This window comes from Anser cygnoides, chromosome 1 (genome assembly GCF_040182565.1).
Source record: "Anser cygnoides isolate HZ-2024a breed goose chromosome 1, Taihu_goose_T2T_genome, whole genome shotgun sequence".
Taxonomy (NCBI): Eukaryota; Metazoa; Chordata; class Aves; order Anseriformes; family Anatidae; genus Anser; species Anser cygnoides.
In genome coordinates, this window is record NC_089873.1 from 75108614 (window position 1) to 75121734 (window position 13121).

At 38.0% G+C, this 13121-nt stretch overlaps 1 protein-coding gene across 34 annotated transcripts in view; it reads left to right on the forward strand.

The window, feature by feature from the left end:
* Positions 1 to 13121, forward strand: part of SHISAL1 (shisa like 1) — an 82620-nt gene that overhangs the window by 42366 nt on the left and 27133 nt on the right. For 23 of the 34 annotated variants that reach the window (XR_007160077.2, XR_007160078.2, XR_010832699.1 and 20 more), the window contains 2 exons: positions 1742 to 1955; positions 8863 to 9192. Coding sequence is in view for 29 of the 34 variants with exons in the window: in XM_067000220.1 (XP_066856321.1) it covers positions 1742 to 1955; positions 8863 to 9192 (544 nt within the window). In the remaining 5 variants the exon portion in view is untranslated. Of the gene's footprint in view, positions 1 to 1741; positions 1956 to 4056; positions 4130 to 4624; positions 4791 to 7537; positions 7646 to 8052; positions 8171 to 8862; positions 9193 to 13121 lie in introns of all 34 variants that reach the window. The other 11 variants (XM_067000288.1, XM_048054570.2, XM_048054568.2 and 8 more) reach the window with 6 other exon arrangements.

A 13121-nucleotide genomic window follows, 5' to 3' on the forward strand; every position in this document is an offset into this window, starting at 1 on the left:
CATGTCAGGTAGCTAAGAAACTGAACTTGGCATGAGAAGATGGAAATGGATTCCTGCACTGCTGTAGACGTCATGAGATCCTCAAGCAATTTGTTTAGGCCTTACTTTAGCTATAATAAACAAAATACTTAAGTACTTTAAGCTGTAAAATGTTTAGAGTGGTTTTCCTTCACTCAGAGGGGAGTACAAGTTACCTTGTTTTCTCCTCATTGTAGCGCTCTGTTATTTGTTTTGTGCTCCCTCTATACACATAGAGAAATAATCTCCACTGCAATAATCCTTCAAATGTGACTAGGCCCACAGAAAAAAAGAGTGGGAGAAACTTGAAAATAATATATTTACTTTAGAAAATTGAGAAAATGCAATTTCAGATCAATGGGGACTGTGTGTGGAGAGATACAGCACAGTTAAGCTAAATCCGTACAAGTCATTATCTGTATCCACTTGTACTGGTAAACTGATAGAAAAATCATACACCAAGTTACAAGAGTTAATTCCGTCAGTCTAAAGTGAGTATCTTTAACTTGTGTAGCCTTACAAAGTGCAGCTGCCCACAGCATTGCTGTGCCTCTGTTCTCTAATGAGAGTGAAAACATTATACTGCTAGTTCTGTACTCAGACTCTTGACTTCAACATTTTGCTTTCCTTCAAGTGAGAGGCTCTGTATGGTACATGTAATCTTAAACAACGCCACAGGGCCTACTGCAACAAAAATTATAAATCAGTTAAAATGTTGGCAGTGTGTGGAGCCAAATATTGGCTATAGGCTTTTCCTTTGCAAGCCTTTTCAGATGTACCAGGAAGTCACATGCAGGTGGTTAAGGACCATGCTGGAAGGGATTCCTGTGCTGCTCCTCTGCATGCTTGATTAGCTCTGGCAAACTGAGATGCTTGCAAAGCTTCTAGTTCAGAGCTGTTTGTAACCATTAGGCTGCCTGCAGTCTTACCACATAGATGTAACCGTGGTGTGCCAGGCACCACACAGCAAGCAGCCTCGAGTCTGCATTCTAAGGATATATATGGAGAGCATTTCTATTTATTTGTTTATTTATTTTCAGGGAAAATGATGGTGAAATCATTGTGACATTCTTCAGAAAAAAAATGTTCTCAGAGATGTAATAAACACTTCACATGAAAATTTAATAAAGAAGACCTGTAAGAACTCCCAGGAGTAGCTACATTTCTATTAGTTCTATATCATTGCAAATTTGGAGTTGTTCAGATCTGTTATACTGTTTTGTACTTACTATTTATGGCAGAATAATCCTTATCAAAGAATTACCTTTACAGTGGAAGAGCAATTTTTTGTCAGTAACTGTGACTGTATATCAAGTGTCTTCAAACTTTTATTGCAGTTTTTACATAGTTTTTTTGTTTTTATGAAGTCATCACAGTAAAATCAAACATGAACATTGTTAGGTCTTTGTGGTTATCTGTATATTTAGTGTGTGCAGTATGAAAATGTTTCCCTGGATAATTTTGGGTTTCTTGCATGAAGAGCATTTCTTCTCATCCCTTAAAAGAAATAATAATCAGAACCGCAGCAATAATAACAGTCAAAAAACATGAAAACATGCTAAATGTTTTAGTATTAAATGATACAAAGTTGAAAGTTCTGAAATGTTAACATTTTTCAGAAATCAAAGAAAAATGTTTAAGCTTAACCAATGAAAAATTACAGTTTATTGCCTACATATAACACAAGTAACTTACAAAGCCAATATTTTTCTTTGTTTTATAGTGTTGTCTGCACATTTTCGGGTCTGCGAGCCATATACAGACTACAAAGGTCGCTACCACTTCGGTTTTCACTGCCCCCGTCTTTCTGACAATAAATCTTACATCTTTTGCTGTCACCATAACAACACAGTATTTAAATACTGCTGCAATGAGACAGAATTTCAGACTGTTATGCAGATGAACTTAACAGGGAATGCAGATGGATATATGCATAAGTAAGTACATGAGTTTTTAAAGTGCTCTTCACTAAACTGTTCCTGGTCTAGTAACATAGTGTGAGGTGTACTTAATGATGGAAGCAATTAGAATAATTGTGTACACACAGAAACATTGCTAAAAGGTTTTTGCTTACAGAACTCCTAAAAGAAAAGCATATTTAGCTTTGCTTTTGTTGCTTTGACACCTACTATAAACATCGCCAGGACAGTATGTATGTAAAAGTTGCATTTAAATGTAAGAAATAGAGAGTTACATATAAAAGTTACAAACTAAATGTCTCTCCCCAACCTCAGTCTTATCCAAACTATATTTAAATGAATATCAGTTAAAAAAAAAAAAAAAAACTAAATAATGAAAAGTATTTGCTTATATGCCAACACCGTGTCGTCTTCTTGCCTGTTACTTGAGATACTTTCATGTTGTTCTGAGACCTATCCACCAAGTTAAATATCACTGATTTTTTTCCTGAGGAACTAATATGTAGCAAGGAGATGTTTGTTACTGATTACCTATTTATAATGGCTAAATATTCACTTGTGATCTGTATCCTACTTCTTATTTGATATTCTGGCCACAGTAATCCACTGTTACTTCTTTTGGTTCAGAGGACAAATTCCAGCTGATGTAAACCTCCAGGGTCAAGTTCTGATCTATCTGCTTTCCCCTGACAGTTTATTCTTGTATCCAGCCCCTCCAGGGCAAGAAAGGGGTTGATTAAAGACAACTGGAACTCCAGTCTATTGATTTTTTTGGTTACTACAGGGATTTCAGTGTTTTCTTCTCTGGAGCAAAACTTGGTCAGTGTGTTGTCATTCATTCGTATGAGACAAGGTGCAAGTCTGCTAGGAGACTATGGTGCTGGCATACTGATGTTGGCTCTTCAGCTCACTGTGTGCAGCTGCAGCCAGCAGCAGCCAACCCAATGTCAGCAAACTGTTGTCTTCCTTAACAACCACCTCTCATACAGCTCTGCCTAGCAAAGTTTGAATCTTGTATAAATGTAAAAATCACATACCCTAACTTCACAGGTGTTAGTGGCAATCACGTAGTATAAAGAAGCCTGTATCATGTGTAGTATAAAAGAGTTATGATTGCAAAATATCCCCTGGCATGTAGCACCTTTCCCTGCCTCCTGCTTTTTCTGTTTGTGTGCCCACTCGTGTACATGTACACACATGCACCTGCACCCACAAAAGTAAACATGTAGAGCTGTTCATATTATAGGGCTGTGGTGTGTGAGCAGTTCATCAATGGGAAAGAAGGCTATTTGGTATTCTATGGGCTACAGTGTCTCATTTTAATTAAAATACTTAGAGCCTAATGTATGTGTTATTTTAGTTATAATCTAGCAATCATTTTTTTAAGTCGTCTTAAGCAAAAGAGAAAGCTACTTATGTATATGTGTTTATTGGCAAGAGTCATTGTTGAGAACCACCTTCAGATTTCTTTCCACATATGTCTTCAGACCAGAATTTCCTGTGGACATTAGCTACATGCTGATCTTTTGCGAATATAGGTGAAAACATGTTAAATACAATAAAAAGCTTTTGGAGATGTAGTTTAGAGAAGTGCCAGAGTGGAACCAGTATTCCCTTTGTGTAAGTTCCTGAAATATTACCTCTGATAGTTCCATCAGGGCCAGGAAAATGAGGGGAAGCTAACTTTCTATTTAAAACTCCTCCAGTGTAGTGAGAGGGAGATATCATCATCCTGAGCTCACTGAGGTTGGCAGAAGACTTCCTAATAATGTTAATATGCTGTGGAGGGGCAGAAAAATGAGAAGCCTAGATGCCTACATTAAGACCATTGTAATAAACATCTTAATACACTCTGACTTTATTTAACATGTGTGATAATTTAATTTCATCTGGATTCTAATACATCTAGGGTTCACTTTACTGTTAGAAAGTCAGCTATTTATTTAGATCTAATTTAACACACCACTGAAAAAAAGCTTCTAGTGAAACTGTGGCTGTGGTTGCACTGTGGCCGGGGAGAATAATTTAGGATATGGGAATAGCATTGAACTGAAAAAATATATATAGTTTTAAGGGAAGAGTGATTCAATATCATTATTTGATTTATTTTTCTCCATAGTCATTCTTGTGATCATCAAAACACACCTCTTGTTTTATCATACAGTTGATGGAAAAAATTAATGAAGTCACAGGTAACTTCTTTGTCACAGTGCAGATGAAACACATTCCTTTCTACAGTCATACAGTGTAACTGTAGCCAGATTTATTTACATTATTTCCATTACCATAACTAAAGATTCCTCTGTTTTGGTAACTGCAGAATACTGGGCTATTATATCTTTGCAATCATGCATACTAATCAGCTTATAATATTTTTGAATGTGAGCAATTCATTTAGTATTAAATATAGAAATGCTAATGATATCCAACAGACTAAAAAAGAGTTCTGCCATTGAAAGTATTTTTCCATAAAACTTTGTCTAATAAGTTACTTAATCAGTCTTAAAAATAGTATTTACTTGAATATTGTATTCATATTCTCTCTGTTTTTCTATTATGCAAGTTCTGATTGGTATCAGCAGATCTGATGGGTATCAGCAGGGATCCTTAATCTGATACTGGAAAAACATTATGGCAGTCTGTAATACATCCATGTTTTTCCTTATCTCTCATTCCTGTTTTCACAGAATCACAGAATCATTTAGGTTGGAAGAGACCTCCAAGATCACCTAGTCCAACGTCTGACCTAACACTAACAAGTCCTCCACTAAACCATATCACTAAGCTATCGCTAAGTTTTCCAGGGTTGAATGGCTTTTGCACATCACATTACAACATTGTACCAAAAGCAATGTAAGGACAGAATCTTTCTCCATATATAGCATGTCCTCTGCAGAGCCGATGTTTGCTTAACTATCTCCCAGAAAATCAGCTTTACAAGAAAGCAAAGCTAAATAAATAAATATTTTTTTCAATTCCACTACCAACTGTTCCAAAAAGATGTAATTTAGTTGGGAAGACTTGTTAGGTACTACAGTAGTGGATTCTACAGGAAAATGTAAGATGGGGCAAAGATCTTTAGGTATTTTCTATTTTAATAAAAATAAAATAGAGAAAAATTCTAATTAAAGTATACATGTAAAAAATATAAAGGTTTCCTCAGTGATAGAAGTACCAATGCATTTCCAAGGATGTAAGCTCATATTTGCTTGGGGCAACACTTAAAATGTATTACTACTGTAAGTAACAGCCCCATTTGAGGAGAGTAGGGAAAGAAGCAGTTTCCATGGCCATCTGCCCGCATTTAAACTGCAGCTGTAGAATTTTGCTCGCAATTGTTTTGATTTGTTGTTATTGTTTTTTTGTGTTTTTTTTTAAAAGCCTGAATTCCCAAATGAATTATTTTCTGTTCATATACAGCATATAAAAAACCAGCAAACTCTTCCAAAACAAAGCTTAGTCCTAACCAGCTTGTCATCTCTATCAAAAAGTCAATGAATTAGATGGAAGGAGTCACATGGGTAAAAATAATAATAAAATAATCTATCCGCTTTCATTTGTTTGTAGAGGTGTCAGAGAAATCTGATTAGGATTCTGTATATGGAATAGGATGAGATGGGTAGAACATGTATTTCTCCAAGAGCCCAATTCAAGGCTTCCTGAAGTCAGAGCAAATCTTGACATTTACACAAGTAGGCTCTGTGTCAAGTGTATACCATATATACACTATATTTTTGTAAAAGCTGAAGTATCTTGAAATAATGAGCCACTAAGCTTTTCTGACATACCTATGGATTATCCTCTCTCACACAGAAGCTAGAAGAAAATTATCTCGCAACTCTACTCCAGATTTTGCTTTTGTATTGTTGGTCCTGCAACAGCAGAGGACTGGGCAACATGGCTGTGGAAGTAGTTTTCAGTGTTACATTGCAAAGCATTGTGTTGAACCTAAAGAGAAGCTCCAAAGTGACTGACTGAGAGGGCAGGAGAATTGGGAGGCGAGGCCATGCTTTTCAGCTGGGGAAGGGGAGGAGGATACACAACCACACCAAAAAAATCGTAATATATTTGTCCCAGTGAAGGAGCAAACCCCAATAATTTGAATCTCGACAGATTTGGAATCCACTCACACTTTATTTTTAATTGAAATTAAACTTCTGCACAGAAGTACAGAAAAATTGGACTGTAAGATGAAACTTTTACTGTTAAATTATTCAGTTCAATGAAATGAGAGCATGTCCTAGGTGTTTTGATTCCCAGTTCTTTGCCATGTCTCTGGCCCTACTGTTACTCAGTGATACAGAAGTAAGGTTGTTTATTTTCTAATTACGGCATCTTCATAATTTGTAGGTAAGTTTTAATTTTTAATGTGATTAGTAAGCATCAGCAAAATTAGTATTTTCTACCATCTTAATAGTTTGAGAAACAAAATATATCAAAGTATGGCATTTCCCTCTGTGTACAAAGCATACTACGTATTAATTTTGCTTGCGATTTGTCACAAGGCCCCTTTGATAGAGCTATAGTCCCACTGTGTTATTTTAAATAAAGAAGTCTTTCATTTTTGTACTTGTGAGAAACAGATGTTATTTAGAAGGAGCAGATGGAGAGCTCTCACATGGCATGATTAATAAATTGTTGCTTTAAATTGGAACTCTCAAAATAGCTCAAATTTTCACTAACTAAAGTTCATTGGGTAAAAGTAAATGCCTAAAATACAAAAGAATTCTTCTGAGGTAACTGAAAGAAATGTTTCTGCCTCTCAAATTGCTGCCAAAACAAAAATAACATGTTTTCTAACATTTCCATTCTTACTATGGATCAAATACAGCACACCTATTCCTAACATGCATTGGTACTAGTAATGAATAGGAACAGGATTTGTCACAGTGGATTTCTTCCTGACTTCTCCGGCCTTCACTTCCCTTTTATTTATATTGGCAGAAAATAGAGAATTTTACTCCAATAGGGATAAACCCACTGAAAATGAAGAGTACCACTGCTGAGAAGCCTAGCTTAACCAAATCCACTTACAGTTCCAAGTGCTTTGGACTGCAATGATTTCAATGCATTACAGAAGCCTACCCACTGTTTTTTGAATTTAGGCATACGGGTACAGGTCTTTAGCAGAGGCAAAGACTATTGAGTTAAGAGTTTTCAGAATCACTACATTTTGTCTATTTCTGATCCTCCTAGAAACTTACTGAAAAGTTTAAAAATCCTAGGCTAGAATGAATGATCATAAAGTTAGACAGAAAGGGCCCATTAACAGCTCTCATTACTCACAGTTGTTTGCTATGGAACCCCATTTAATCTAAGCATTTTATATCAGTGTAGTGGAAGAATCATTTACTGGAGAGGAAAATCAGTCTCAGTAATTGCTGACAGGCAGCAACACAAATTAAAATTCTGTTTTCTTATCTGATCTCTATCTTCAAATGCTGATTTTATTTATAAAATGGAAGATCTGTACAAAAGTTTAAATGGAAGTGAAAGTTCGAAGCAGAGACTTGAAAAGTTTTAGGTTTGAAAAGGTTTGGGACATATTTTTAAATTGTCAATATATCTTTCTGGCTTGTGTCTATAATGTGTGTTCTCAGGCTTTTTTCCTCTCAGAGCACTTTAGTTTTGATCAATGTTCTGATACAACAATTCCCTCAAAGTCTGTGAAAGAGAGCAGCGTTGAACATGTGTTCAGTTGTATTCACGTAAGTTCAGGTTCGAATAGATGGGGGCTGCCTGCTGATATGCTTAGATGTCATTTTCCCCCAAGATTGTCTTCCTAATGATACTTTTTACTAGTATCCTTTCTGCTTGCTCTTGTTTTTATAGTCTCTACTACACATTATTTCCACATAAGCTCTTAGGTCTAGATCGGCCTTCTTTCTCTGCGTACCTAACAATTTCATTCTTACTTGTTTCTTCCCATCTCTGTTCTGGTCTTGTCTTCCCCACTCACAGAGTTTCCAATTCAAACTACATTTATAACTGGTAATCTTTTTTTTTTTTTTCTTTTAAGAATATTGCATCGCCAGCAGAGCTTTAGCTTTTTTCCCCTGTTTGATCTCTGTACTGTTGATCCCTTATACCTTTTCTTCCTTTCTTTGCCCTCTAGTAACTTTACTCACCTGTCTTAGCTACAAAGCTCCATGCATCATGCCGGCAGCTGATAATTTTCACTGCCTTTACCCATATGTACCTTACAGCTACACCAACATGAACGTGCAAACATAGTACGTATTTTCTTTCTTATTGAATGCATTATATAATACAATCTTGTCCATATTCTTCCTTCCTAAATTGAGCATAAGCTAACTAATGGATCTTTAGCAGTTGCTCTTGAAAGCCTCTTCTGCAGCCAACAATTATTAGTCATAAAATTCAGAGCAAGTCCAAACACGTTAAACAGCTTTTAAGACAAGGGGTTTATAATGCTTGTCAGCAGTGAATGTTTCAATAGTAGAGGCACCCTTGGGTTCAATGATTACAGCATATTTTCATATTGTTAATCCTCACTCGTATAAATGCCCTGTTGCTTCCAGAAGGGTGGCTCTCTGAGAGAGAATTTGCAGAATAAGACAGAATAAGACCCATCAAACATTTGTATATCAATGGTATCACTTAAAGCATCAAAGTTAATCACATACTACGTTTATATACTGGTATATGTACACAGATGAGAGAGAAATAAAAATGTTTGCAGGATGGGGGCCTTAATTTTTAAAAGCCTCCCATGTCATGCATACAGCAGTATTTAGACAGATTAAAATAATAGATAATATTTTACGACATTCTTTCAAACAAAATTTTGGTATCATTCATCTGTATATTATTTTTACATAATTAATGGAACAAAAAACCTTTACTACAATGACCACTACACATATTACATGACTTTTTTGTTTTGCCTTTTTTACTTTCACAGCAACTACAGTGCACTGTTAGGGGTGTGGATCTATGGCTTTTTTGTGGTGATCTTGCTGGTACTGGACCTTTTATATTACTCTTCAATGAACTATGATATTTGCAAATTTTACCTGGCACGGTGGGGAATCCAGGGAAAGTGGATGACACAAGGACAGAGCCGATGGATTAACCCTGCTCAGGATCCAAGCCAAGTACAGACAAAGCCTCAGCCAGAGACACAGCCTCAAACTCAGCCTCAGCCACAGCCTCAAACGTCACAGACAGTACATACTTTAAAAGGAGATGCTTTAAGCCCACCTCTGATGTCTTTTCAGAGTACATCTGCCTGGTAAGTATGTTAAGCCATTCTGTGATGTATTTTTTGACTCTCGTTTTGTAGTTTGAACAATCATCTGCATTTGGAAGTTTCTGCAAATTCAGGCTGAGTGACACCATTTGAGAACGTAGCACATAATTCTTTATATTGTGAATTGTCTTACATAATTACTGCTTAGGAGTGATTTCTTATTCTGGAGTATTTTAAATTATCTTTTAATATTATTCTCTCAGAGAAACAGATGCTGCCATTTTTCAGTGGTAAATAGTTTTACTACTCCTAGACAACATCCTTGTCTCTAAATTGAAGAGAAGTGATTTTAAAGGGTGGACAGTTCAGTGGATAAGGAATTGGCTGGATGGCCACACCCAGAGAGTGGTGGTCAACGTCTCTCTGTCCAGGTGGAGGCCAGTGACAAGTGGTGTCCCTCAGGAGTCCATCTTGGGACTGGTAGTGTTTGACGTCTTCATAAACGACATAGGCAGTGGGATCAAGCACACTCAGCTCATTCGCAGATGACACCCAGCTGAGTGGTGCAGTTGGCACTATATAGGTAAGGGATGCCATCTAGAAGGACCTGGATAGACTTGAGAAGTGAGCACACATGAACCTCATGAAGTTCAACAAGGCCAATTGGAAGGTGCTGCATCTGGGTTGGGACAATCCCTAACATAAGTACAGACTGCGGGATGAATTAATTGAGAGCAGCCCTATGGAGAGGGACCTGGGGGTACTGTTGGATGAAACACTGGACATGAGCTGGCAGTGTGCACTTGTAGTCCTGAAGGCCAACTGTATCCTGGACTGCAACATCAGAGGAATGGCCAGCAGGTGGAGGGAGGTGATTCTCCCCTTCTACTCTGCCCTCATGAGGTCCCATCTAGAAATACTGCATCCAGCTCTGTGGCCCCCAGCACAAGAAAGACATCGACCCATTAGAGTAGGTCCAGAGGAGGGCCACAAGGATAATCAGAGGACTGGATCACCACTCATATGAAGAAGGCTGAGAGAGTTGGGGATGTTCAGCCTGGAGAAGAGAAGGCTCCAGGGGGATCTCCTTGCCCCCTTAAAAGGGAGCTTATAAGACAGACTTTTTACAAGGGCATGTAGTGATAGGACAAGGGGTATTGGTTTTAAACTAAAAGAGGGGAGGTTTAGCATTGTGGTTTAACCAGGCTGGCAGCTAAGCACCGCACAGCCATTCGCTTACCCTCCCCACTCCCTCTCTGGGATGGGGGAGAGAATCAGGAAAATGAAGCCTGTGGGTTGAGATAGAGACAGTTTATTAGGACAGAAAAGAAAGGAAAATAATAATAATAGTGATAATAGTAATACTAATAATAACGCGTACAAACAAGTGATGCACAATGCAATTGCTCACCACCCACTGACCGATGCCCAGCCTATCTCCGAGCAGCCAGTCCCCCCACCCCAGCCAGCCACCCCTATATATTGTTCAGCGTGACACCATATGGTATGGAATACCCCTTTGGCCAGTTTGGGTCAGCTGTCCTGGGTCTGTCCCCTCCCAGCTCCTGCTGCACCCCTAGCCTGCTCGCTGGCAGGACAGAGCGAGAAGCTGAAAAGTCCTTGGCCTGGTGTACGAGCTGCTGTGCAACAATTAAAACATCAGTGTGTTATCAACACACTCATCCTAAATCCAAAACACAGTACCCTACCAGCTACCAGGAGGAAAAACAACTCTGTCCTAGCTGAAACCAGGACATTTAGTTTAAGTATAAGGAAGAAATTCTTCACTCAGAGGATGGCAAGGCACTAGCAGAGACTTCCCAGAGAATCTGTGGATGCCCCATTCCTGGAGGTGTTCAAGGCGGGGTTGGATGGGACTTTGGGCAACCTGGTCTGGTGGGAGATGTCCCTGCTCATGGCAGGGAGGTTGGAATTAGGTGGTCCTAAAGGTCCCTTTCAACTCAAACCATTCTGTGATTCTGCTCTGTGGTACAAATAAATTACAAATCTTTGTTTCTGCATCAACCATTATAAAGTTAATTTTCATCTGGTACCAAAGACAATTTGCTGTGTGTATCTACATGTCTGTTGGTCTGGTTTTAAAAGACTGTATAAATAGCAACAGTGCAATAACTTCAATGTGAGATATCACCAATCCACACCATTTGTGGCATGAGATACAGAAGCAATGTGAAAACCAGGTTAGTTTTCTATATGCATAGCTGAAAAAGCATACCTTAATCTCATTTGACAGGGTGACACAAGTAGGCTACTGTAAAGTTAAATGCAACCAAAACAAAACAAAAGAAAAAAAACATGCCCAATGGGAGACAGATTCAGGAGTAGCAAGAACAGAAAATACAAACAGAAGAAACTAAGGACTGATAACCACGGGACAACATGTCATTGAATGATTTTTGTTTTTACCAAAGAAAACAGAATTAAAGGAAGAGAGATGAATAAACCAATACTCTGAATGAGGTGTCAAAAGAGGCAGGTGATTTTTTTCATGGCAAGAGTTTTCTAGACTTGTCCTGAAAGGAAAGGGTGCAGAGCCACCAGTGCAATTTAGAAGTGTTCCAGAGGGCTAGACACCGAGTTTTGGCAAAATAAAGTGATCCAAGAATGAGCAGGGTGAAAAAGATGACGGCAGTTCCTGAAGCTGTAGAGCATATAAAGACACAGTGTTGGTCTTGATCTGAAACCTTTGGATAGCACTCTTTTGAAAAAAGGATGATATCAGCAGCAGTCCTTTTATTTCATAACTTGCTCTTTAGTTTTAAAAGAAAATCGAGAGCAAAAAGGGTTGAAGATTTCTGTGATAGAAAAGGTAACAATAGTATGACCAAGGAAAAGGATCAGTGAGAGAGGAGCTCATTTGGTGTAGCAGTCAGTACTGACTGAATATATTCAGTGCAGCTCAGACTTAAAGGACCATTATATTACAGCAGATGGTGTCTAAATGGAAGAGTCCCAATAATGCTCCATAAGAGAGATACTTCCTTGTACTTAGTTATAAGCATTCTCCTTTTCCTCTTCTTCCTCTTCCCTTCTTTTTTCCTTCTTCCAGTCCCTGCAGCTTTTTTGCACATGAAATTCCCAGTCTTTAGTTGGAATTGCCATACAGCTTAAAACCAACGTTTGTAATACAGTATTGGTGGTTTAGCTTCATACTTGTGTATGTATACAAAAATGCAATAACTATTTTATATCTGTATTTATATATTTAAAATATTAGGCCTGGCTATACTAGTTGGTTGTTCTGCCATACTTTTACAAATCAAAGGAAACTGTCCAGTAATTTTTGAAGGATTCTTAATCAATTTCCATTACTGACTTTTGTTGTTCTTTTTCTTTGCTTTTTTTGAAGCATTAAGCGGGGATTGTATGTTAGGATCAGGTGAGCATATCACACATGCTCCTTTTCCTGTGTTTGCAGGAGATGAGCCTTGATAAATCGCTGTTGTAACCCTCACCCCTTCCCCACTGCACTGTGTGCGTATGATCCCATCAGCTCCCATAACATTATTTTTTTTTCTAAATCCTTTCATTGCCCAATGAAAGAAATAAGTAGATGTTTCCTTAGCAAATCCATGTTTATCCCTTGTATTCCAGCACATAAAATACTGCAGGAAATGCCATATTTTCAAGTTTATAACCTGCTACTTTTTTGAAACTTACAACCCTTCAACTAAGTGCATAGATGTTGTGGTGTTTTTACGCTGCTGGGCAGCTGAGCTCCACCACAAGCGCCCTCTCACTCCCCCTGCTCAGGAGAAGAAGGGGAGAGAAAAACATGCGGGACAGATTTAAAAAAATCATAATAAAAGGCTTATGGATTGAGGTAAGGGTAATTTAATTAAAGGGAAAAGAAAGAGGAAAAAAAAGCCACACGGAAGCACAGAGAAAAAAAAAATTCTCTACTTCCCATCAACGAGCGACATTTGGCTATGTCCCAGGAAGCAGGGCCT